At 41.3% G+C, this 27,770-nt stretch overlaps 1 protein-coding gene across 12 annotated transcripts in view; it reads right to left on the bottom strand.

The window, feature by feature from the left end:
- The window catches only part of Sei (potassium voltage-gated channel seizure), a 95,615-nt gene extending 68,624 nt beyond the window's left edge, over positions 1 to 26,991 (bottom strand). For 7 of the 12 annotated variants that reach the window (XM_077404072.1, XM_077404074.1, XM_077404080.1 and 4 more), the window contains exons 1-2: positions 24,389 to 26,990; positions 11,683 to 11,913 (exon numbers count right to left, since the gene is read on the bottom strand). In XM_077404072.1, coding sequence (XP_077260198.1) covers positions 11,683 to 11,913; positions 24,389 to 24,464 — 307 coding nt within the window. In that variant the 5' untranslated portion in view covers positions 24,465 to 26,990. Of the gene's footprint in view, positions 1 to 7,121; positions 7,151 to 11,682; positions 11,914 to 24,388 lie in introns of those variants that run through there. The other 5 variants (XM_077404070.1, XM_077404078.1, XM_077404071.1 and 2 more) reach the window with 3 other exon arrangements.
- Between the last annotated feature and the right edge of the window lie 779 nt (positions 26,992 to 27,770).

Genomic DNA, 27,770 nt, shown 5'->3' with positions numbered 1-27,770 from the left:
ATATCACTGGGAACAGCGTTTCCCACTTCAGCGCGTCTGATAAGGCCAAAAACGGATGTTCTATCTCCGTGTGGTTCCGGCCGGAATGGTCACTACGGCGAGCATCAAAGATCCAAAAGTGCGAAAAGAGAAAAAAGAACAAAAGAAACGCTATAAGCACAGCGGAGAGATACTGCAGCAGTTCATTTTATAGGGACGGTATTTTGAAAACACACGCGCCCATAAAACCGGCAGTAAAAGCGGCCGTTTTATTGCGGGCACACGTCCCGTATGCGGAGTAAATTTTGGTAAAACAGAGCGCGTGAATTTTTCTATACAATCACTTCTAGCTGCTAATCCAGACACAGAAAAATTTCATGCTCCCAGAGAACTCATTGAAGTTTCTCTGAGACTATTAGAATAATTCTCACGACGTAAAAAAAAAAATGATAAGAGAAAATTTGTTACTAATTTGGATATCTTTATATAAAAATTATAAATATAATAATAAATAAATTTGCAGAGGTATACGATAAATTTTTTTAATATCTTCGAAGATGTAATTACGTTTATGAAAGTTTATATATATAAGATTGCGTATTATAACAATCTAATAATAAGACACACTCTAAAGATGTAACTGTGTATCCGCTTAAACATGAAATATGCATTATCGGTCACTATCGTAAATTCGACAGGATTAATATATGGCACGACATAATTCTCGGAGCGATCATAAAAGCCATTCGTAGCAAATTGCCATTGACGGATTAATGTGTGTTCCGGCACGACGTAACGTGTCGATACGTGAGCGGAAATTACGGACGGCTGTATAATAATTGTTTGCAAAATAGCGAGCATATCACAAAGTTCAATTACTCATCGATCCCCCTCATTTATGAAAACAGCTCTCACAGCTTTCCTTCTCGCGTTAATGAAACATTCAAGACAAACGGTGATTTAAATATTGAGAAACAGAGAATGCGTTTTTACAGTTTATAAAATTTTCTTCGATCTGATTGCAACGATTTTATTATATATTGTCGGAACTTACAAAGATCTCAACTTATATAGAGATACTGCATAAAGTTTTAGCGGAAATCTAAAGTTTTATCTCGAATCGATATAAATGTGCGAGAAGTGCGAGAGGGAGCAGTCGGTGGAAGGACAACGAAAAGCGAGAGAACAAAGACGCGGACGTAGCGTGGATTTTGAGGGAATTTTCGTCGAGATACGCGAGGCAACCCACGGAAAGAATGAAGAAAAGTAGTTTCTCGTTGTCGGATAAGAGTCCGGGGGTGCAATTTCTGAAACCGCGTGCGTCGCAGTCGTGGGATGATAAACATCGAAGAACACTCGCTTTGTTCCGTTCGAGTAATCGCGTCTCGTTAAGCCCTTGTGGTACAACTTTCAGGCCGACAAAAAGAAGAATCCGCCGTGGAACCGCCGACGACAGTTAAGCAAGAGAATTTAGAGAATACACGGAGAGGAAGGCGCAAGGAGAGATGCGCCATCGAAGGTGAACGCACTCACGACCTATTCAGTATCGTCGGCGAAAAAGGGGATGGGAGTGATATCGAATGGCGAAGAGATAAAGGGGATCTCGTCTTCAACTAGTTCCTCGAAAATCCGTTAATCCACTCGATAAAACATCGTCGTCTATCGATCGGCAAGAAGGATCGACGGTTGGCTGATGCGAAATAATTTTCAAACTTTCGTTCATCGAACCTGTTGGGTAAAGGAAGAATTACGCGTTCAATTTCACAAAGGTGTCTCCGATCGAAATTACGGGGAAACCACGGGGAACCACAGATGCGCGACCTTCTATTCAAGCAGGAAATAAGGACACGAAGAAACGATTTTATTAACAGACACGAAATTTTACAAAGCCACACCGCCGTTGACGGATTATTTCGAGCCGTTTTCTCTTCTTCGCGGCAAGGAAATTGCGGATTGATTTATGCGCGTCGCGCGTTCGTGTTTCACGCTGTTTGAAATAGCCGGCCGGTGGCAGCGAAACGTTCGAGCGGAGTTCGCGCGGCGCATTATCTCAAAGAAGCGGACAAATTTTTTGCGTAGCGTCGAGCTGTCGCGATGCGCATCGATTTATTTCCGTGAACGCCGACTAATTCTCTAGGGCGTGCTGTAAATTACCAGCATGCCCGCGCCGCTGATAATTTACAGCACGCCCTAGAGAAGCACACGGCGACTAATATTAGAGCGACGGTACGGGCGCGCGTGACTGTAACAGTTTCGCGATATCCACGGGCTTCGAGGAGAAAGAGAAGAGTCCAGTAGTCTGCGCCTATTTCGAGAGCACCTCATGTAGACAGTAATAAACTCCCGTTGATACTTGTGTACACCGTTTTCATCGGCATTCTCGTTGCGGTAGATAGTATTGTCATTTTACGACGCCTAATAAAGGAGACTCCCTTTCGACTCGAATCGGCTATAAGCGATACTCGTTTCGTAGAATTATTACGTCTTTCGTCGATCGAAAGATTGCAATAGCCATGTTGGCGATTACTTCCCTATTGCGTTCAGTGTAATAAAATAAAACCTACATTCTCAACTTTACAGATATTCTTCGAGATTCTTTACATCATATTCAATTTGTTCTAGATCTAATAAATTAATTTAGAATTTGGCCGTTCTTTCATTTGTAATATTATGAAAAAACAAACGGATTTCATCAAAAAAGGTCTATTCTAGCACCGATATGCTTTAAATTAGTTGCCCATCCAGGAAGCAGCTATTTAGCGAAAACAAGGAAATATGGAGGCCGTGACAAAGGAACGTGTGGAGAGACGGATATTTATGGTTATCAGCGAGCGCGTAAAATAGACAAGTCTGCGGAACAATAGTCCTGGCTGACGGCCAAACGTATCTCCGGCGTTCTCGGCCGGTCCTGGTGCGCGGTGTAGGAAGAAACAGCCGGAATTTGATAATACGCAGAGAGGCGAAGATAGCGAAATGAGTTTCTAAATTTGCGACGCGGCAAAACCGACCGCGGTCGCTATAAATAAGCATCCCCGATCCCTCCTCTATCGGGACCGCTACCGCGCTCTAAAAATAAGTCCGAGTCCACGCTTAATCCGCAAGACTAATTTACACATGGCCCTTCCTGATCCAGCCGTTTCTCGAGCTCGCACGCTGACCTTGCGACCACCCAAATCGCCGAACAGGTGATTCCTGATCTATCGATCCTTCCTTAATCGTTCGGTGACTCGACATGCCATCCGGTTATAACCACACGCTATCAATCTCTCACGAGCATTTCAATTTCATCATACAAACTCGCGATTTAAAAAAAAAAAAAAAACATCTATGAATTTTAAGAAGATCTGTTGCATTACATCTATTCGTGTTTCAAATTATTTACAGATAAGCGCAAAACACATTTCTTTCTATTAGCGATTTCAGGAATAAACAGGTTGCATAAACTTCTTATAATTAATCTTTAAATTTTTCTCTGGTCCTTATACGTAACATTACTACGTTGTACTACGAATGACAGACAACTTTTTCTACTGGATGAGCAAGAAAAAGGAAGATTCTAGCCAGCGTAGTTACCATATGCGTCTCGTGACAACCGTGCTGATTGGTGGATAGTCAGTCGGGTCACAATACCGTAGTACAAGCGAGTGGTTAATAGGTTAACAGCTAGCTCCAATTGGTCGATGACGCTGTTGGCACCGTGACGTCACGGGGAGTGCAATGCCCTTGTGACGTGGTATCGTGCGGTGCAGGCCAAGCGGTGCACATAAATAACACGTGGTCTCTTTTCCTCTTTCTCAATTTTACCCCGTCTAGCTCGTATTTCTTGGTTTACCTCTCTCTCTCCTCCCCAGTTTATCTCCCCTTTTTACCCACTATCTTGTTCTCATTTTAGCTTCCGCCCTCTTCCTCATGTTCGTTCCCTTTTCACTGTGCTTTCGCGCAAGATCAAATTCACTTGCCAGAAATGGCCGCATGACCAGCGACCCTACCAGGATCATCGTATAGGATAAATAAAATTCGATGATCAGTAGTCCTGGCTCTTTATCTCGCTCGCTCTCTCCCTCCCTCTCTCTCTCTTTCATTAATCGATCTTAATTACACGCTGTAATTACGAACCTCTCGCGCATTTCGCCGGATTTCCGTCTCACCTGCGGCCAGGGTTAGAACTTAGACGATCTAATCATATCCCAGGAATGCAACAATTTTGGAGTACAAGCCTTAGAGGTCGGATATAACGCGAATGTTCAGTATGAATCCGCTTGACCTGCATTCACGCCGAAACGCTCATGTAGGGTATATTGGTGTAATAGAATAGCATTGTAAATGGAATGCGGTCATTGACTTGATGTACTCGCGATAGATTGGTTCGGATATGCTAATAATTGAGCAATTTCTCTAGTATGTATATAGGAACACATATATTTTTATAAATACATATATATTTGTCTCTATCGACAATTTTGTCATTTCTATGTCTTATGTTGGTGAGCGAAAATAAATGTCCACTTGCAAGTAAATAAAGAACGATATTCGATCGTTTGTTCGCTCTATAAAATTATTAATGCGACTCGTAGTCGGTCTTCCGAGGATCGAACTAGAGTTAAATCATCTAGTGGTCAAACAAATCTTCTATTAAACTTCCGTCTCTTGTTGACGAACCGATTATTCCTGCGAAACAGGAATATGGTTCGCCATTCAAGTTCTCTATTTTCTCGTTACCTTCGACCTTATGGAGAATTAGTCCTGCCGGCAGCGTCGTCGGCTACTTGCGAGAGTATCTTGGAAGTAGCGGACGAATGCTATTGGTAAGGTACTAATTTTGCTGATGCTTTTGGAGGCGCGCGCGCGTGGCCTCTTTTCACTCGAATGAAAGGTAGGCGTCCGGTCACCTCAGAAATAACGTCTTTAGATGATTGTCAGAGCGCGAATGAGCTTCTTCCTAGACACGAACTAGCAGTACCCAGCGAGAAACAGTAATTTCCCGTTTGTGAAAGAAACGGTGGAGTTCGAGCGCAATGGTGGAACTAAATGCAACATTTCGGGACTGACGAAGGTGACACAGTAGGAAATATGAGTTCGATATTTTCCTGGCTAGCTTTAGCAACTGGCTCGTGAAATATTCAAACACTATCGGATGTTCGATTCCCGGTCGGATAACGTTACAAGTCGGGTAATATTAAATGAGGCTTTTAACATTTTAAATACATTTCATATATATTACCTCCAATCGATTATTGATATATGATGAAAAATATATGAGATATTATTATATATATATCTCATGCATCAATGGATTGTGTGGAATTTTCTGCGATAGTTTTGAATGTGGTATTGATGTATTTTCAGAGAACATCATCCATATAATGAGATAATAACAAAGTTATTATACTTCAAGTAAAATCTAATAAAAATGCTGAACGAAAATGCTATTCGTCATATCAGTAAGCAAGCTATTTTAAATTCGTTGTCATTTTCTTATATATAAATGGCAAAATGCTACCTATTTCTCACGCGCCTTTCATCAATTATTTGAATTAAAGAGAAACGCGCGTAGAATTTTTCAGGCAGTCGATTCGGTATTAAGAGGAGAAAAATCGTCAATAGGATCTTCAAAGTACTCTTCTGATATTCTGTACAAAAAAATTTAGGGAATAATATCGGAATTCTGTCAACTCGAAGATCGCGCGAATCTCATGAAGCTCGCTTCCTCGAAAGCTTTCGTCAAGAGATTCCATAAATCACAAGGACGATGTAGAAACTCGATTTTAAGAAAAATTTACTCTAACGCGTGTATTCTCGAGAATCCCACGAATGAGACGAGGTCTGAGAAACTGGGACTTTCCGCCGAGGTCGAGCGATATTTTCGAGGCGCTCGATGTAGAATATTAATTACGTTTCTCTAAACGTTAAAAATATACGTTAAAGAGAAGTAGCCTTGACCTTCTCACTAAATTGATGTATAAATACAGAAAGTCTGTGGGCGCTAAGAAAACCTAGAATGTCAGAAAGCCAATAGATTTGGAATTGGTTTACAAAATCAGTAAGAGAGAATGTAAATGGTTTATTTGGACTATTCCCCATGCGATATTATATGCGTTTTATTGCTATTATAATCGCACGTAGAGTGCTTGAAGGAATTACAGTGATTTAAATAATCTGATCTAATTGAGAAAGAACACGGTGATTAAATAACAAAGTTACTCCTCTGAATCGTTGTTAGAATTCGATAAGCGAAATCTTACAAAAGAATTTATTTTATTTTCACATCAGGGTAATAGCCGACGCGAGAGAAAACGTGACGGAAATAGTAATTCTAGAATATGGGTAGGGAGATATAAATTTAATTATAAAAGTAAGTAAATTAAACCTATAATTTCGCGGGGATGACTTCTTGTTCTTCTTCCGGATTCTCCGCGTCGCAGCTCATCTCTCGCCCTTGTTCGCATCAATTCCCACCCGTAATTCAGCGAAGTCTCGCACGAACAAGTCAAAATTCGATTTTGTGAGAACGGCGGAATTTCTATAGTGGTCCGAGAACGAATGAGTTTCTTGTCACGGGAACGCGATCGAGCTTACGGCTCTCTCTCTCTCTCTCTCTCTCTCTCTCTCTCTCTCTCTCTTCGCCGCGATATAAAAGATTCACAAGTGGATCCTGTGCTATTCGCATCGCGTCGTACCCTCGAGATGTTATAGGAATTGCGGTTACGCAACGTGCGTGAAAATTCAACAGGTAATATCCTCACTGTGGAAGAATCTTTATTGTAGCAGTTGCATACAAAGATGCGTGGCCCAATTGTAACAAGCATATTTTGTTTTAAATATAGAATCGAGTTATTTAATTTCTCGTACCATAAAATTACAGTCTGTTCGTCATCGCGATAGCTCTCCAGTTGTAATTAAATATATCGATAGATTTCAGATGCAGCAGTAAAATCAACAATGGCTCAGACAACAATAGTGCAGCGATAGTTACAAAAAGACAGAGGTTAAAATTTTACAGTTTGCGCCACAGATCGGCCATACAGTACATGACGCATGAATTTTATTCAACGATGATGCTAATATCGGAAATTGTTCGTGAAACGGAATTTATTCATCAAACAAGACAGATAACGGCAGCACCCGCGAAATTGCATACTCACATGATCAATAACATCGACGCCTTTTGGTAAAATGTGGTTCTTCGAAATGATGATAAAATTTAGAGCGCGAAAAATATAATTCTCTACTCAACCGTCTGCAAAGTTTCGTGAAGAACTAAAACTGTACAATACAATATAAATAAAATCTCACACTGTGTTCTTATTTTAGGTAACTGATATCATTGTCGCTATGTGCAATAATTCGATTTTAAATTTTACGTTGCAGACTAATTTAATTTTTTAATAAAACTTTATAATATCGCTTTTTACGACTTATGAAGGACAATTGAGGACGTTAAAGTTACCGTGTTTGGGCACTGTTTTCTTAACATTTTCTGAAAACTGCAAGTTATATTAGTTGAAGGAAAATTCATTACTTATATACTTGCACCACAATGACAACTAGGTCATTCTTCACCATTGTAATTTGCATCTTACGTAACCTAATGGATTCTGCTTTTTTAGTATAACTAACATTTATAACTATAAAACTCGGTCATCGCAACTTCATTCTGTACACCGTTCGGTGCAGCGTTCGATTATCGCTTTGTCGCTAGCATCAAATCCACCATTTTACGCAAACAAAACTGCGCGAATTTTTCTCTCGACGCGACGCACCGAAAGCTGCAAGCTCGATCAACAGGATTGCTAACGCGCCAAAAGCTCGTTTGCCAACCGCGCCACGGCGAAGATCCCCTTCTCTCGCGATCAAACGCACACGCAAAAGTTCGGCTCGCTGCCACCGCGGAGACTGCAAGCTCGCATCTCAGGGATTGCCGTGCTTGCCGGCCGTTTTCCCCGGCGAGCTTACGGCGGAGCTTTCGAAATCGAGCCGTGAGTTTGCGGCCTCGGTCCGACCAGAGCCGATCGACCGGCCATGGCGCGAACGCCAGTCGCCAGGTCGTTGTCCTGTGACGCCACAGAGAGCTTTGTGGCCCGTACAGAGCTTGCAGCCATCGCCGCTGCTGATGGCGTAGAGTGGGAGGAGAGGAGGACAGATGGGAGCGGTGGGTGTCATGACGTCACACGTGGTAGACGCCACCGGTGGTCCAAATACACGTGGAAGGGGCGAGTTCGTGTGCCGTTCCGTGATGTCATTGACTAAACGATGTCGTGCATGTGTGAGAGAGAAAGAGAGAGAGAGAAAGAGAAGAACGGATACGCGAAAAGGGGTAGGAGAGGGCAGGTGCTTTAGAAACGGGAGAAGGGGTTGGAATACGAGCACGGGGCTATTCTTGGACGTCTCAAAACACTGTCCTCGCGACCGCGTTGCGTAACTACGTGGGAGAGCTTTTCTGAAGGAGGCGTTCGCGAAATGGCCATCGCACAAGAGGAGAGAAAGAGAACGGAGAGAAATCGACGGGTAGATTTCATGTAATTAAAACGCTTAATTAAACCGTAAGAATGTAATATCGAGCTTTCGATGTGCGTGAAAATCGATTCCAATTATATTTAAATGTGTTTAAATCTGTCTTTCTGTTTTTGTATATATAGTTCGAACAAATGGGACAAATTGTAACAAAATCTTCAGTTAATTTGTAGTTAATTTTTTCTTAAGAAAAATTTCGAGATACTGAGTTTCGTATTATAAGTGATACAGGAGAATGATTTTAAAAAACGTGATACATTAAACTGATAGTATTCATTGTATAAGCCAATTCTATAATCGATACTTGTCTATCAGTAAGTTCTCTTGCTAAAGTAAAATCGATTTGTCGGGAGTGTCTCTTCATTCCCGACAAGTTCGCTCCATTAAACGCGAAAGGGTTAGCGTTAATGAACGAGCGTTATCATATCTGTGACAGGATAATTGATACACGCTCACTCTTATCTATTTGCAATTTTCACAGCCCGAGTCCATTAATCGTCCTTTCAATTTAGATTATAATTTTTTCCCCTGAGAGCTTGTATAACGTTATTCACGTAAAAGCAAGTCGGCCGACAACTACCAATTATATTTTCGTCACAGATTTGTTACAATGACAATTTATCTGTTTCGCGTATTATGTCATTATTTTACATTTCGTTTTTTATTATTTTTTGTTGAAAAAAAATAGAGTGACGTCACGATATTATGGCAATGCCTTCACGAATTTATAATTCTTATTTAGAATAATAAAGTTTTATGTCAAGCGTCCAGCGTATGAAACTTGTTAATATTTTAATTTATTATATTTCTTTAAATTACTTTTTTTCTAAAATTACCACCGATTTATTCTTCAAAGCCTTGTATTTCGTCATTGTCAACGCTATATTTCGATTGTTGAAAGTTTCGCGTATAATTAGCAAATTGCAGCTGTATCAAATGCACGTCGCAATCGTAGTTCGAAACTTGGCAGTCCATTGATTAATTTTCCATGCTTGTAACTGTACCAACATAGGTAGAGCCTCGTGCAAGGCCGCGCGTTGGAAAGCTCCCGTTGCGTTAATTCTCACGAAGACACGCGTTTTCTACGTTTCATAAATCGATTCTCTCGGCGAGCCAATGCGAAACGGTCGATGCAACAATTGCAATAGCAATTCAACGACAATCAATCCACTATGTGCAGTTGACTTTATCTAATCGTATAAAAGAGTCTTGAGAAGAAAAAAATAGTGGAAAGACAAGCATTCGTGTTATTTATAACGTAATATAGAAAGCAATGTAAGTAACAAAAAACATTGAATAACGTGAATCGATATGGTTCAATGACATCGAATTATCCGTGGAAAATTGTCTATATGGATGATGTATGCTTCAGTTCACCTTTGTAGTGGCTCTTAAGAGACTATCGAGTATGTGCTTTCCTTCGGCCGTCAACATTACGTGATGCGCGGCGTTCTGAAAAGAGCGTGAGTTTGTTATTTCAACAAAGGGTAGAATCACTGTGGCGCACTATCCATGAATCTGCTATGCTAACATTCGCGGTGTTTTACCACGAAAAGTGGCCGCAGGTTTTCTTAGTGGTAGCTTCTCGCGCTTTTCGCTCCATTGGTTCGCTTTTGCGTAGCAAGGTTTAATTAAGTTCCTTAATTGACGCGTTTCGCAATGGAGCAGAGCGCCCGTCTCGTCTATCTTATGCATGAGAGAAGCGGGGAAAAGTAGATGAGCTTTTTTTTGTTCTGTTACACAGTTACAGCATCAGCACGATTCTGAGGAGCACGAAAGGAGATGAAAACAGAATGAGAATCTATTTGTGCAAGTTGCGCTGCCGTATAGCAGCTATTAACTTGATTAACAGCAGCGATTACGTGCTTCGTTAGCTAATTGTTGACAATTACATATATACGTAATTGTATTATCTATGTATAATTATAATGGTTATCTTTACTAATCGTCGCATATCCGTTTATATTTTTTACGATGAAAAGCTGTCGATATTGTTTGTAAGTTGGGTTTATAGACTAAAGTATAGATTTATTTTTTTTTTATAAAAGAAAGCGTTATTCAAACCCGGGGAGAGTTAAACTAACTATTAAACCTACATGAAGCCACCCAGGTGGGAGGTTCTGCACTATGACTATGATAAATTATACAGTGGTGACTATTGATTTCACCGCGGCTAAGGTCAGACGCTACGGCAAAATCGAGTTCGAGAATAAGTAACCACTGGTCACAGCGAACAAATTCAATCTTCTTGCTCCAAATAGGGACTCTTGTTACACATTGATCTTGCATCTCAAAAAACTTGGTCGCTAATTTACTGCAAGGGACAAATCACTTCGATTTGATGTAACTGAACAATTGATATAAAATTAAGAACTGCAGCATTTTGGGAGACTCGCATAAAGACTTATATCAATCTAGAAATAAAGAAATATATTATTGTTTTATCAAACTTGCGATTTGCGCTTAATTCAATTTTATCTTTATCTCCTGTATAAATCTCTAATATCTATTTTAGAAGAAGGATTCAGGACGGAAGATGGCGGGATGAAAGATGCGTACTAGGTTTGCGACTTTCTTGCTATATAGCGACCGATAAATCTTTAGGTGCGACAACGCGTTATATTGATTTATTTCCGCCAGCAATAACCGTAAAGTTAGCGCGACATTTCGTGCAGATGTTTATCTCGGCTGTTACGACGGAAATGGCAAGATGTTCGCGCGATGTTATTCGGTAGACGGGAAAAATGTTTCCTGCGTTGTTAAAAGTTTTCTTAAAACGACAACAAATTGAGAATATTCATAGTTTCGTTTCACAGAAACGATTTATTTTTTCTGTAAAACTAAGTTTTAGTTTGGAATGACGCTCACTGCTCGTCCGTCTTTTTCTACATACGTGTAGACACGTACAAGGACAATATCATTTTGACCTCGTATCGTACGTATAACACGTATCTAAATTGTAGGCAATTTTATGTTACATAATAGATTATATTGCTTATTTTATGTTTTTCATACAATATATCGTAAAACTTTACGCATATATTGACTGTACTCTGTTTTATTTGCGCTAATACATATAATACTTAAGATTTCATATTACTGTAGCTATGAGATGTCCGTCGTTATTATTTGGCGCATAGCGATGAATTGTTATCGGACAAAAAATCTATTATCGAGCAAGATAATACTCACCGTCCTTCCTGTAGTAAAGGATCTCGAAGTGCTTTTCGACGCCAGCGGCAAGGGCATCTCGCAGGGCCGCAACCGCGTGCAGTGATGTCATTGGTCCATGGAGGAAGTCGCAGACCGCCGGTCGCTGCATCACTTCGGCCCTTGAGAAACCCGTCAGCCGGCAGAAACCGTCCGAGCAATAGATAATGTGGCATAGTCCCTGCTGCGCGTTCGCCACTAAAAAGCTTCGATCTGCAACAGATGTCAGAGATACCGTTAAACAAACGATCTTTCTGCGAAGTACGCTTCATCATTCTCGACGGACAATGATGGACTCGAAGTGGACTCTTTTGATTTGACTTGTAAGTGAAATTAGATATGAAGTATTTCATTCCTAATAATAGTGATGGTCACGTAGCTTCGTTAAATCTACCGAGACTTCAATAGCTCATTAAAATACGTAGTGTATTCTCGGGGTATCTAAATTTAACAGATTCGCCGTAAGTCTATACAAGATGGACGCTTCTCTCGTTAACAATAATCCGGGAGCGCCCTGGCATTTATATTTATCGCTCGCGCTCGGTGCAAATTAACGCAAATGACTATTCTGCCTATATACATATGTATATATATATATATATAGCTGCTACAGTTATATGCAACCAACTATTATGAGAAACGTATTTCGCTACTTCGCATCTTTCTGACAAGTATAACTTCTCTTATTTGGAGTCCGTTCTATTGAACGTGAATAATAAATCTATCGTACGAAAAATTTACGCGTTATTTCTCGCTGCTCGCATCATAACACAATATAAATTCAGCGATAGAATCTAGACACTTGTCGAAGATTCACGATCGACGGAGATCGATCGTCATGGCAACGGACGGTGCGGATGGCGAAATCGCCGGATCCGCTCAAAGAGCGTCCGCGCGATGACCTTCGTCCTAAATCCGGCGACAGTCTTAAAGTGCACACCATAAAATATTCTCGTGCCGCAGCCATTAAGGCCGTCTACCGCGCAACTGTGCTGGGCCGTAAGGCGTCGGCTTTTCGAGACGGCGCGGGTCGCCTGCTCTGCTACGTGTTTCGTCGAAAAAGACGCGAATTGACGTTGACTTGATGTTCAACACCAGCCGAGGGTGGTTAAAGACAGTCGCATCTCTCAACCCTTCCTCGGAGGGCGAAACGCGTCAACTGGCGACGTCGCAGCCGCAACCGACGCCGACGCCGACGCCGAGGCTGACGCCGACGTCGCAGTCATTCTGAGAATTTATATCGAATGCATGTGACTCATTCAAGCAGTTATGCGAAGCTTTGCAAATGACGATCCATGTAGAAACGCTTTCAAGACTCTCGGGCTTCGTTGGTCAATAATGCGAGAAATCGCGTAGATTATACGGATAGAAGTTCGAATAAAGAAAGATTGTGATCTTAAAGTATAAGTCCTTCAGACTCTAAATTTCTTTCTTGCATGTTGAAAAATTATATATATTTTTCTTTATCAATTTCTTTCCTAATGTGAAGCTCGCTAACGAAAAGAAATTCTTATAAGTCCTAATTGAAAGGGATGGGAATAGAAAGATTAATTAAAACGAGACGAGAATGAATGGTAACGTCCTAGATATAGAAAGGCGCTTTCAGGACGGTCGAGCTACGAACGCGAGAAATAATGACTCACAGGTACACACAAGCCCGATGCAAAATTCTTTCAGCGAATTCTATTTTTAACGAGACAAACATATTTTTGTATCACGCGGAAATTTCTTGCGTGTTCCGCGGAATCATCCGCAAGTATCGCAAACGCGTGTCTCTTTCGTGAATTAATTTACAGGCATTGTTTCGCGGATTGATGTAACCGCGTTTACGGATATTTCGGAATATCTCGGCGAGCTTAGGGCGCGATATCGGGATATTAATACACGCGACCACTTTCAAGTGCATCTCAAGTTCTGAGCGTTACGGCGCACCAGAATCCGCGGCAGAAATGTCAGTCGTGCCGAGCGTCGAACTGCTTTGCATGCCACAGGCGTCGCCGCGCCAACCGCGACCGGTGTGCCCTCGTATTCCACCGCGTTACGTACCTGAGCATTCTGGGAAGGACAATCGGGTTTAATGAAGTTGAAATTGAAAATACAACGGAACGCGCGCGTGGTGTGAGCAGCATAAGGTTAATCAACGATGCTTTGTGCTTGGAATAACGGTCACTTTGCGCGTTGCGTGACAGCGTGACTGCAATGACTTCCTTCGCAGTATTGTGGTTTGCGACTACGGATTATGTCTTATTGAATTAGCCAAAAAGTCAAACTCTACACTTTTACTACTTTTTTTTTACTTCAACAATGTCGAATATACATGGGAGATATGCGGCTGTTAACACCAAGTAATTAATTACTGCGAAAGCAGTTAAATTTTTAATACTAATTAAGAAAGCTTCCATTATATCGTCACGACATTAGAACACACACAGTACCATTACAGTAATATTTTCCATTATCCAAAAAGGCATGGTACATCGCAAGGGGAAATAGCATTTAATAAAATATGTTCATAATAATGAAATAACTTTAGAGAGGATCGCACGGTACGTGTAATATAGAATTAAAATTCGTTATATGAATCTCTCGTTTATCTTTTATCTTGCAATGTTCATCACGTGGAAAGGCGAACTTAATAGAATATCTTATCAAGTATTAATAATCAATTAGAAATATGATATACTTTCTAACGACAGACGCGATTTATCGATTGCAAGGCTGCAGTTTTCGCTAGGTCGTTTGCGATTAAAGATATCCAAACGGATTAATTATTACACGCTGTCGTCGCGTTTCTCTTTCACGTCGATTGTCCGGTTCTTCCATAGAAACGATCGCAGTATAGCGTACGATAAGGTTAATTAATATTACAAAGCGCGTTTGAAATGCGACCATTTTGAATGTTGCGTGACTAGGCTCTCTTAGTCGATGCTTGAGAGATACGACACGGTATTACGTTACATCAAAATGCTACTCGACGTGTAGTTTTGATTTCATGCTACTCAAGAAATTCCTTGTGAATCATACATTGTTAACACCTCTTAATAGTTAACGTCTATTTAGACAAATTGATTTTTAATATTGTCACGATATCCTCTACGTATATTGTGTTATATTCAATTTTACGCAAACATGATCACCGACAATGTATAATATATCTCTAATTTTATGTTGAATAATTTTATAACAGTACTATTTCTCATTTTCTCGATCAGTTTAAAACGAGAGTGTCAGGTGCGGCTGAATAGTCCCCGCCGAATAATTTGGATAAAAAGTTTATGACTGTCGAGAGAAACGTTGCTCAGGAACGTGATTTCAAGAGACACGAGCAGCATTTTAATCGTGATTAATACTATTTCCCGCGCTTCATCCGCATTGCAACTAACGGAGAAGCATTGTTCGCGCGCGCGCTGTCATGTAAGCGAGATTGATCACTCGTATTTTTTTACCTACATAACTGCATGCAGAGGTGACCATAAATTGGCATTTTATCAAAAAAGATATCTGAACTTTTAAGTTTTAAGATATTATCTTATTGTACTAGTAGTTTTCATTTTTTATGCCTTTGTGATGAAAACAAATAAAAATAATTCCTTATTATATAACTCCTATCGTGTTATACTTCTTTCTTTTAGTTTTATAATTTACATTCGCGAATTAAGTTAGCGAAAAAAATGTTAAAAAACAAGATAATATGGTAAAGTTTAACAAGGCTTGTTCCAAAAAAATCTGAATGCAGCAATCCGCTTTATTTCGTTGAGTATATCGTGTCTTTCTTATTATCATTCGCGCATATATATTTCGACACGTATAATACCGGGTATACAGACGACAGCCACTTTCAAATATGCGTGGATATAACTAGAAGAGCACTTTGCGAGAATAAATTACGTTCTCGCTATTACAAATGTAATCGGAGCTTCACGTTATCATTAATGCGATACACTAGTGTATCGTTTCTCCGTTTAGTTTTTCCGAGCACGCAACTGCAATTCTATCTCCAACTGAAATGACAATATCTTTCCTTCGATTTTTACCGGGGTTTCTCGCCTATATAAAGGGTTGCGAGGAAAATCCACGGCGTAGTGAAACCCTCGCGATAATCCCGTGAACATTCTTGCGAGAATCGTCTTTGAATGACTCGATTTTAAAGAGAAATTCCAGAGCAAAAACGAGCGATGAAGAAATACAAAAGTAGTAACATAAACGGGGACCACCTAGGCGTAAAACATCTTTTTATGTGGTCCATCGTGGCAAGTTTATCGGCTGTAGATTAGAAATAGAATTCGCCGACTCTTCGCATCGACGACAGGGCTATTGTGGCCCTTTGCCAAGGATGTCACTTAGATGCAAGAGCTGCTTCATAGACGGCACTCTTTCGACATACTGACCGCTCGAGTCCTTGTCTATTTGAATCGCTAACTTAATCAGGAACGACTTATGCATTATATATATCTTTCATCGCATTAAATTTTTAGTAATGGATTCTTTAGTTAACTTAAAGTTGATTGTTCTTTTATGTAATTAGCGATTAAAGAAGATTCTAACAAATTAAGAGCAGTTTAGAGCAACTATAACAAATATAATAAAATAATTTTATTTATTTTTTGCTTAAATTCAAGCTCTAATTCAAGTTCAAATTTAAAAAATTTGAATTAACTAGAAAGATATTGTTAGTTCTACTGATAAAGTAAAACTAAAACTATGAAAATAAGTAATTTCTAAAGCTACAATCGCAAAGTTTAAAAAATCGAACAAAAGGTCGATGGATGCTTTCAATTGTTTGTCATTCATTTTTCTTACACGACATTACTCATCGTTGTCAAATTGTTTTGTTCAACGAGAGACATCGACGAAGAATGCAGTTCGCATACGGTGCCAAGAACGCATTTTGCGTTATATGCTCGTGTGGTACAGAAGAAAATAGAAGTTCTGCGAAAGAACGACAACTTTAAGATCCGCGAGATGTAACTCGGGCATTGGAATATTTTGGGCGTTTACGTCATTAGGCAAGAAATATAAAATTATCATGAAGCCTAACGAAGGGAATAGGTATCAATGCTGCAGTGTATGTTTATGCTTGCGTTTCTGCCCAGTAAAATTGTAACGATTTCGTTGTAAACAACGGTGGTGCGTCAATCACCGTATTTTAACGCCGAAAATTGGCGCCTTTATCGTCAATATTTCACAGGCATGTGCATGAAATCGATTCAAGATTTGTATCGAATGTGTGATTTCGTTTTACGTGGAAACCGGTTTATTTTGATCCCGCGGCGCGGAGAATCGCGAATACCATCGAGACATAACGATAACTCGATATTAAACCGCCGACTTTCGTCGAAGGAAAATAAGCCGGCAGGCCGTTTGGCGTTTCTGATAAAAAACGCAGATGCGTCTCGCGTCTCGCGTGAAACGATAATTTTTATTAGCGATTGCCAAAGTGCAATCCAAGGTCTGGGCTCGTACAAAGTGAGTCGAAGGAAATCATGGTGCGTGAAATAATAAACCTGACCGTGCAATCTTGAATATTACATGCGAATTCGAAATTGCGAGCGAATCGAGAAGAGTGCGATAATTAGAATTCGTCAAAGATGATTCGATGACATCAAAGCTGCTCGTGAAGACGAATCGCAGCGTTTCTGGTAAGCGCAGCAGCGTACGCAAACTGATTTACGAGATAAATCGGAAATCTTTGCACGTATTTCTGAGGTGTACGAATGAAATATGGATGTCGTTTCCAAAATTCCTTTGTAAATAAAAATTTCATATATTCGACATTCCTTTCACATAAGTACGTATAAAGTTTTATCGGCATCAGCGACGAATAATAATTTTTTCAATTTTGATGAAATACTTGATATATAACGATTATATGTCTCAAATGACGATCTTTCAAGATAAATAATAATATGCATTAAAGAATAAACATCGCGATTTTTAACTTTTACAAAGGAAATTGCGTGAAATGTAATTATTGCTACGCTGCTGGACGCTGCAGGCGCATTCGTCCTGCACTAACGCAATCTTCAAAGCTGTTGGAACCTGCTGGCGAAGGGAAACATACCGAAATTAATGATCTCTTCCAAGCCTTTCGTACGATCGAGTAAAATAAACTACCGATCCATCTGGTGGCAGCGAGACGGTGCATAAGAGAAATATAAAAATTATCAGCACAGGTCCAACGATCTAATATTTGTTGCGCCGTCTGCCAGACATATTTTTGGTTGACTCTTTGCGCGTGGCACTTGAGAACACGACAAAAATTTTGGGACAAAATCTCGAGCATATCAAGTGCCAAATTAAACATCAGTTAATTATGCCATAAGACGATGATAATAGTACGGATCGCAAAGAGCATATTTTGCAATGCAAAGCAAATATTTCGGATACTATCTTAGTGAAACATCTTTTTAACACTTAACAAATCTGAAAGTTCTCACTTTCCTTCAAGTTTATTTTTAATGCAGAAATATCCTTCGCTATTATACGCTCCGAATTTTTCTCAAACTCAGAGTAAACGATTTGACGTGCGGACGTGTATTTGAAGACTAGGAAATTGACGTGTTTGACTGAACTTTATTCTTTAATACTCGCGTGCCGTCCGTGAGTCCACGCGAACTTATTTTGCTAGAGTAGAAAAAGTCTCACTTGCGAAAATATCCGGACCATTTCGACGGCGATTTATCTGTTGTTCAAAGTCTGTCGTCGAGAAGCGACGAACGTATGATTGTCACGTGGACGAAACAATCCCGCACAAGTACTTTAACCAAGATTAAAAATAGGTCCACATGATGACATAATATTTTTGCAATTTACAGCCCGTAAGATGATAACTTTTATTTTTCTCGCTGGAAGATACTTTCCATAAAAATGCGACGTTTGGCGCCGCGACGTCAACTTGCGGTCCGCGTATGTTCGACGATCATTGGCTGTTTGATCATTTAACTATTTTTTGCCAACCTTGATTCCGAAATCGTGAATCGGTGTACTTTTCGATTTAGTACTTGATTATTAATGTCAAGTTAGATCGTTAGATTGAGAACAAATTAAATATGAACAAATTAACAAATAAACAAATTTGTTTAACATAGAGAACTAAATGAAGAATGATGTGGAATTTTTTAGCAAACAATCGCTAGTGGACTCTTGTTGGAATATATCCTATCAGTTTTTAACTCACAAATATAGCCGTCGCAATATAACTCACGGAAGGTTTGTCGTCGCGAACCACCGCTATCTGCAGAAAAAAGAATCTGGCGGATGCTTGAGGACCGTGGAGAATTTTAAATATCCATCCTGGCGGATGTCCAAAATTTTGTGAACGAATTTACACCCGCGGGTGTGAACGCGTGCGCATGCATCGTGTACGTATACCTAGGTCGCGTCACGCGAGCGACGGACGTGAACGAGATCGTGTGAATTCATCGACGATTCATCGTGATTTCCGCCAACTCGCGGCGCCGAAGTCATTGTCACTAGTAGAAATCTATCTCTCCGTATGTTTAGTGACGTAGCTGTTGTCTTCTTGCACGTATAGTGATTTTTAAGATACATAATGCAAAAGTGGGTCAGTCGTCGGACTGTCGAGGTCTCGCGATTTCTAATCGACCCTGATCCACTCATTCCGATGAATCAGCCCGCTGTCTTTTGCGACACGTGGTACAATAATCTGTTTGTAGTCGTCGAAGATAAAAAATAGACAAATGCCCATTGTAACAGCAAGTAGTAACGAAAAACAAGTAGTACAGAAAAATGAGCGATTACATATATGCATTACGTAAGAAATGCTCTAAATATAAATTGCCGAAAATATTAACGCTATATACAGTATACGTTACATAATTTTAGGCACACTAATTTCATATACTTTTTTATCACTTAGATGTCACGACGTCAGCAATCATTTATGTGTTACACAACAAATTGCGAGAGGTTTGTCACAATTTTCATATTACGCGAAGAAGTGGATAAATGTCCTCGAAGTTTCCGATCATGTCAAATAAATATCAAAACTAATAGAAATTTTCGAGTCGTACGTTGTGCAGCGTAATCATCTGATGTGTAAAAGTGTCGTGAGAGGCGAAATGTTGAAGAGTTTAAAGGGATTTAAAACGATGAAGCGTAAATGAATGGCTGATTGATCTGCTGTCGTAACGATAATTTTTCAAGCATTCACACTCGTGTAAATATCAGAGGACTTTCAAGTGTCTAAATAAAGAATCTCACTTAAAGTCAATTATTCTATCCTTTGAACAACCAACTGTAAAATCTAATTTTCGTTTACGTTTATAATATATTATTATCTATAAGGAAAGATAAGTTATCATCAATTCAAATTCGTTAAAGCCGAGTAAACCACTTAACAAATAATATAATTCTTGATAAACTTTCGCTAATATATTATACATATCTATATGTCTTAATGTATTCGCACAACGCACAGTATTGAAATAAATCACGTACCGCTCGAATTGACCATGAACACGTGAACGCAATTCTCGTGAGTGACAGCGTGTCTATTGCCTCTGTCGACGAATCAGAATGACAGATTGCCATTTATTGTTCCGCGAGATTAAGTGACTTCGTGATAAAGAATAGCGGTGAAGCTCACTATCGGCAAAACGGAAAGAGAACTCTAAGCGCCGCAGTCACAATTGTCGACTTTTAATAGCTTCGTACACGAAAAGAGAAACTCGTGCCAGGTTCCCGGTATCACACGCGTTATCGGTTTCGTTTTCTATTCCCTTCCGTTTGTCCTGCATGCGTTCCGGGATATTTGCCGGAACGAACCTAGCGTGTCCTTGACACGCATAGCATTCGAACGCGATCGGTATCCACCGAGCGATAGACACGACATTCTATGATACCGTAATTTAATTGCCATTTGCAAGTAATATTTTATCGATTTTATAATTTAGATGGTTCCTGAGAAAATCGCAATTTAATATCATTTGATATCGCGAACGTGAAGTACGACATCGATAAACATTATATCTTGTATTTTGTTAATAATAAATGTTAACGATATTATATATTTTAAAAACGCTTAATAATCATCTATCTTGTTTTTCTCGATTTTAACCGTTCCTTGTATATGAAAGATAGCGCGTAGTTAGCAGTAATAAAACGGGTTAGACTTTCATATCAATGTCGAGACATTTACATCAGTGAAGTGTGATGCCTTTTTCAACATATAAAGGTTACAGAAATACAGTTCCATCTTCAACTTTCACAAATTACAGGAGTTCGTAGAAAATCCTATTATTGTAAGAAAAAGGTGTCAAATATATACATTTCGGTACGGAATGTAAGATGAAAGGCAGCACAGATCCAAGTTGGGCCGTTTTGAAGATCAACCGATTAGATTGATGCGAGAGAAAAAGAATCTGTCAACAACTGGCAAAAGTTCACGTTGATTTTCCTAATATGTATCCTTCATATTGTTCAATTTTTTGCGATGTAGCATTACGATATGACCCATCGCGGCGGGAGATGGATCGGTTTGGCGACGTCGTATTCGATTACCGTTCAAGAGGACAGGTGAAGAATATCGAGTACACGTGGAGCGATCTGTCGTAAGGGTCGTTAGGTCGTGGCGGTGGTACGCGGCGAGAGAGGTAGAAAAGAAAAAGAAAAGGGTAAACGCGCCGGGGGGACGGACATTCGTTGCTGTAGAGGAGACGTCAGATTAGAAGCCACGGCTTGACTGGCACACATACATATTTTTTATTACATAAATTGGCGCACGAAGGTCTTCCCCCTGGAGAGAAGTTATCGCGTTAATGCCTATTACCACGCATCCTTCCTCGCGCTTACCGCAGGTGAACTTGTCAAGCGTGATTTTGTCGCGCGAACTTTTCCCACGAATGTCGGCGAATCGCATGAAAAAGGCTGAAAAATGAATGAGCTCGAAGACTCATCGGATGTTATCGGCGCGTTGACACAAAGTGCTTTCCGAAGAATATAAGAGATCGAAGAATTGTATGAGACATACTGCCACGATAAACGTCAATTTCTCAAACCATTTCCGTAATATTTTGCACGCGAAAGCATATGGAAACCGATCTTTTCTTAGCAAAAATTTGCCAGTTAACGTTTCGACTGAATTATTGCGATAATTAATCGTATCACGTCTAACTCTCGATTTGCAATAAGATAAAAATATAATTTGTAGTGTAGTGTGAAAAAAGCTTAATATGTTGTATTAGAAAAAGAATGTGAGCATTGAGGATAAAGTTGGTCTTGCCGCGAAGAAATCGGCCGTCGCGATCCTGCAAAAGTTGTTGAACCGACAGAAATCCAATACGTGGAATCGTTATCCAATCACATTACGAGCCTGACTTTTCTATCGTGTGCCAGTAAACTTGACACCTCCGTTAAACATATAATCTTATTGAATTACGGTCATTCATTTAACGATTAAACTAGAGACTAATTTCATTCGCTTTAATTGCCGCGACGTTAATTATTACAAGCGTCGTTTATTAAATTAAGCACTGCACCGAGAATTTTTCTCCAATCTGTGGTGAGAGCAATTTCACGAGTAGATTTGCAATTTTTGGCCGTAACAGAAAAATCTTGTCGCGGAAATAAACGGAAATGCTTGTAGTCTGAGATTATCTAATTACATTACTATATCCTTTTAACTCTATCGTGGTCGGTGTAGTATTTGCAGTATTTAATTTTGGGGAATTTTCCCCATGTTGATAAACACGATTCGTTACAGGTCCATTTGTAATAATTAAAAAAATAAGTAATAAGGAATTTTCTTAAAGATTGCTCGTTTAAAATACATATTATCTAAATTTACGTATTTATATAATTTGATATATTTATTTCTCTATTTTTCTCAGAGACTGAATTATGTAGACAAAAAATAAGAAATACAGAGGTAGAAGTAAAAGCAGTACACAGCCTTCGGTGTAAACTATAATCCTCTATTCAAAGAATTCTGCAGTGTTTCTGAAGGATTTAATTCCAGTTGGTCCCCGAGGAAAAAGAGAGAAAGAGAGAGCGAGAGCTAGAGTAAGAGGATATAATCTGCAGAATCGTATTTAAACTGCTGCTTGTACATCTTGCAGTAGTATAATCAAGACATATTGGTTAAAAAATGTAATATTATATATAAAACAAAACGTGTAATATTTATAGAGTATTAAAACGCGTAAAAACAATTTTTTTTAAGTTGCTTTTTTGGCGTATATTTGCAATATTCCATGTTAACTGGGAACGCAAATTTCTTTGCAAATTCAAAAGAATTCGATATCAACGCGCGAATGCATACATTAGCATCTCGTTGTGGCAATGAATTTCATTGTGTCATGTATCGCGTTTTCGTCAGTCATACGATAATGTCGTACCATAAATATGAAATAATTTTCTTACCACCTAATTCAATCAGTTAACCTTGAACTACAATGTAGTATTCTATATAAGTAGATATTATATGAGTAAATATAATTATTCACATAAATTATAAAATACTGATATCGTATACCGCTAACATACTTAAAAAATTTTGTTTATAATTTTTATATAAATAAAAATAGCCACTCGTATTTCTTTCTTTTTGCTATCGGTATATAAACATGAAATATACCTTTCACTTCATGATACAAAGTATGCTCCTTTATAGCGTAGTAAGATGCACAAAATTTTTATCTAAACAAGCAATCCCGTCAAGGGGAATTCTTGTCAGTAAATCGCGACAATGCAAAAGAAATCGTCAGTGTGCCTTCTCCTCTCTATCTGTCTTCCTTTTCGCAATCAATTCGAGCCTTCTCCGCGCCCCGTTTCTCCTCTCGCAAGGACTCGAAGCATTTCTGGAGTGATATTGCCAGTGACGTGCATTGTCTCATATTGTGACATAGAGAGCTACCCCTTTCCTCCATTTAACCGATCCCTTCCATACCCACTCTGCACCACAGTCGGAATGGATGTTTTACATATAATATTGAAAATGAACCTCGGGCTCTCTCAATGCCTGCACGTTCCGCATATCGCAGCCTCAATATTCCCTAGTACATCGATTACGTTTTCCATGTCTCTCAGAGGAGATGAGTGAGCATATATTTTTAGTCTTGACCTTCGAAGTAAACCGATCGCGGATAACGAAACGGAGCAAACCGAGCGTGTACACGTAAATGATCGCGTCACTTGTTGACCTATACAAGAATATACCGAATTTTTTCAAATTTATATAAAATATATATTCATATTAATTCCTAGTTTAGATATTGCAGTACGATCTTGAATACTAACGCAGCACGACAATAAAACGTCGATGTATTATGAATGATAATCAAATAAAACATTTTCTGTTCACTCTAGTTACCTAGTAGTTCATTAATAACTTCAGCTGCTTTGTCAGGTTAACCATCACCACGTGGCGCAGTCAGTAAAACTGCTGAATTAATCGGCATGCAAACAGAAATGTCATTATCATAATTTATCTAATTAACATGATACTATACGCAATGACATCGACATTGTCGCATAAAACAATTCGCGGATTACCTTGCGCCGCAGTAGAATTATAGTTTTATTCACCCGCAAACTAGTTGGTCACGTGAAACGCAATTGTCGCAAATACGATTATTTACGCAGCCATTTTAGCCTCAAAAACACGACGATTAATTCTTCCGTCGATTATTCTCGCCCTCGTTATTTCTATTCCTCTCGACTAACTCACCGTGCGTATCAAACTTCCTGATGATGGTTTCGATGATAGTAGTTCTGGGCGCCACGTGACCCCGTCTAACAGGCATCTCAGGAACAGGATTCCCAGGTACCTGGGCAGCCGAGACTTCCGCGTTCGACCGTGCGATGGGCGCACCGGGCCCGATCTCTTTTAATTAATAAATCGCGCAGTAAACACTAAAGCACTAGGAAAACACTCGCGTATAATGCACGAGCACGGTAGAAAAAAGCACAGCACGAGTTGAGCATAGTGATCAGCCGTATAAGATAGAGTAACGTAACGCGACTTAACTCGCGAGGAAAAGGAAAGATTCGTTGCTGCGGTCGGATCAACGCGCGGATCAGCGGTACATCCGTTTACTTCCTTCCTCCGTCTGCTTCTTGGTAGATACGAAAGGGCGACGCAGGGCTAAGCGAAGAGGAGAGAGAGAGAGAGAGAGTCGTCGTCCAGGTGCTTCTATTCGCGCGCTACAGGAATACCGAGGGATGCAGTCGTTTTTTTGGTCTCGCTCGTTCTCTCGCGGTATCGATATCCCGTATATGGATTGTCAGAGAGCGCGGTTGCGTTTCTGCGCGTTCGCACGCGAATGACTTCGATGTGTCTCCTACTCGCCGATGTTCGTTTGGACCCGGAGTTCTCGTCTATCTAGATATACGTCCAAGATCGTCGGCGCGGGGCGTCGCGACGATTCCTCCTGCCGTCGAGCCAAAGACGCGGGAAAGGTCGGTCCCACCTTGTCGAACGGCCGGCATACGTATGCCAGCACGTGCACGCGTTGTCACTTCCGATGTGCGTGCGTCTGTCTCAGGTGGCGCGAGGAAACACCTATTTATAGCGAGGATATACGGATCGACCGGCGTTGGACTACGGCTTCCAGGACGCGGCTGGCGATCGGGCAGCTCCCGCGGATTTTCCGCGGTGTCGTCGTTGATTTAAAAGAATCTACGACAATGCCTCGGTCGCTCGCCGGCAGCGTCCGTCCTCGAAGCGACTTGTCCTCTCTCTCGTCGGCAACGTCTCATATCGCTCCGATTGCCGTTCGACGCGCGCGCCGCCGATTTATTTCGCGCGTTTAATTTGCGATCGAGCGCCCTAATACGGTCGGGTAACAACACCAACGCGGTGGCGTCGCGATGCGGGTCAACAGCCTCGAGGCTTCGATCCTCAGGGAGTTGACGTTTCTGACCACAGGCACTCCTACGTAATATTCGCCAACTTCGTTCGACCTCGTGGGATCGAGGTCAGGCTTCACGGCAGCCGAGGTCGCGGAATGCGGTAATCTCGGAGAGGCGCATGGCTCGGACATCTCTCCACCGATGTCGTCGTTCAATCGCTCGTGCTCGCGAACGAGAAACCTTCGTCGTGCGGGACGGCTCGATTTCGCTCGACGAGTCGACAGCCGTGCGAAGGGGAAAAGGCCCAGGATGAGAGGCGTCCAACGGTTACGACGGTAAAGGCACGTGGTGTGTTTGCAGTCGAGTTTACGTGGAATGCCGCGATCGGATCGATTCCTCGTCCGCTCGCGTCCCGACGCGAGTCGCGGCGCTCGCCAGCGCTAATCGAACGTCCGGCACTCACTCCCTCTCCTCTTGTGTCTCACTCTTTCTTTTCCTTTCTTCCTCACACACGCACTCTCTCTCTCTCTCTCTCTCTCTCTCTCTCTCTCTCTCTCTCTCTCTCTCTCTCTCTCTCTCTCTCTTCCTCTCCGACGTGGCTGGTCAGCTGTGCATCTCCGGTCAACCACGGGGACAGCTATTTTTGTACTTCTTCCTCATCCTCCGCGATCATGCCCGACTACCGCCGTTGTCGCGATTTCTCTCGGGACACCCCTCGGTTCATGCAGCCAGATCGAGCCTTGTAAAATATCCTCTGACCGCGCTTCCCGACGAGTCACCGACGAACGAGCATGACGATCAGATCGTTACCGCGAAGAACGCTCTCGAGAGATCGGTCAAGGTTTTCAGGCAACGCATAATCCGCGGAACGAAGTTGCGTTTCTCTCCGTGCACTCTACCCCCTTCGTCCGTTCCCGATTTTATCGTCACGCTATCTTATTGATACTTCCGATTTACATTTCACTATCAGTCTCGCGCTTCGCGTGGTTTCGCATAGCTGGTACAATCACCGCGCAATGAGATAAACGCACGCGAACGACGCGCTCACCACGCCTTTCGCGGCTCGGTAGACCGAATCGCGGAGATACGATGCCCTCTCGCTGACCTCTCGGGGTCCTCGATCAGTCGGTGGTGACACTCGGTTCGCCCCCCGCACTGTCTCCGGCCGACGCACTCCAGAGGAAGGTCGCCGAACACTGTTGCTCCGTTGCTCCGTTGCTCCGCCGCGTGCTCGTAGCCTCCCTCACCCCTGGGTCGCTGTGTCGTAACGCATACGCACGAGGTGTTTTCTCGACACGTTCCTTCGTGGGCTCCTTTCGAGTTTTCCCGATAACGGCGTAGCGCAATATCGCGGACACGATACCCTCGTCGGTTCGATCCGAGTCTCGCGTGGTTTTTGGCGAGTCGCCGTCGTGTGTTCGGTCGGAGAACTGAAAACGCGAGAGGAGGACGCGAGGCGCGAGACGGGTCGACGTCTCACTCTTTTTCTCTTTCTCTCTCGGTGACGGTGGCGGCGGTGGCGACGGCGACGACGACGCCGGCGACGTTGATACGTAACAGGGGGGAGGGGGAGTCCGATCGTGCACGGCGCCTGCGTATCCCCACTTGAAATCATCCACCGCGATCACCCCGATCGTCCCGCTGTGCTCCCGTTCGACGGCTTTTTCTCTCTCGCACCTTCCCCCCGCTGCATATATCGCGCGCGCGACGTCCGCTGATAATATTGACAAGGCTCCGCGAAACCCGCGCGCCGGCCACCCTCCTCGTCGGCGCCCCTCTGTCTTTCGCACCGGTGCGGTGGTGACGAGCTTCGGGGTCGCCGCGTATGTAATCTACGAGGACGTAACAACGTCACGCATTGTACCCAGGCTCTATTTCTCGGTTTATTCCATTGTAACGCGACGACCGTCCGCGTCCGCTCGACCCCGTGCAGGTCCCCGCGACTCCCGCGAGTTATAGTTTGAGAAATGTCGCCATCTCAGGAAAAAGCAGCTTGAGATTGCTGGGAATCTTATGATACTCGCTTATATGTAAGTACACGCGAAAAAGATATTGAGATTTGAGATTACTGAGCATATGATGTCTCGGTAAAGAAGTTTTGATATAAAAGCTTATATAAATATATATATAATTATACATACATATAAAATATGTTCATATACATGTTTTCTTTTTCTTGTATAATTTCCGTTAGTACATACGTACATACCGGAAAAATAATAAAAATTAAAAAGTAATGGAAAGAATAAATAATCGCG

This window comes from Temnothorax americanus, unplaced genomic scaffold, assembly GCF_048541705.1.
Source record: "Temnothorax americanus isolate GAGA-0224 unplaced genomic scaffold, ASM4854170v1 Scaffold18, whole genome shotgun sequence".
Classification (NCBI taxonomy): domain Eukaryota; kingdom Metazoa; phylum Arthropoda; class Insecta; order Hymenoptera; family Formicidae; genus Temnothorax; species Temnothorax americanus.
This window is presented reverse-complemented; position numbering and strand designations above follow the sequence as displayed.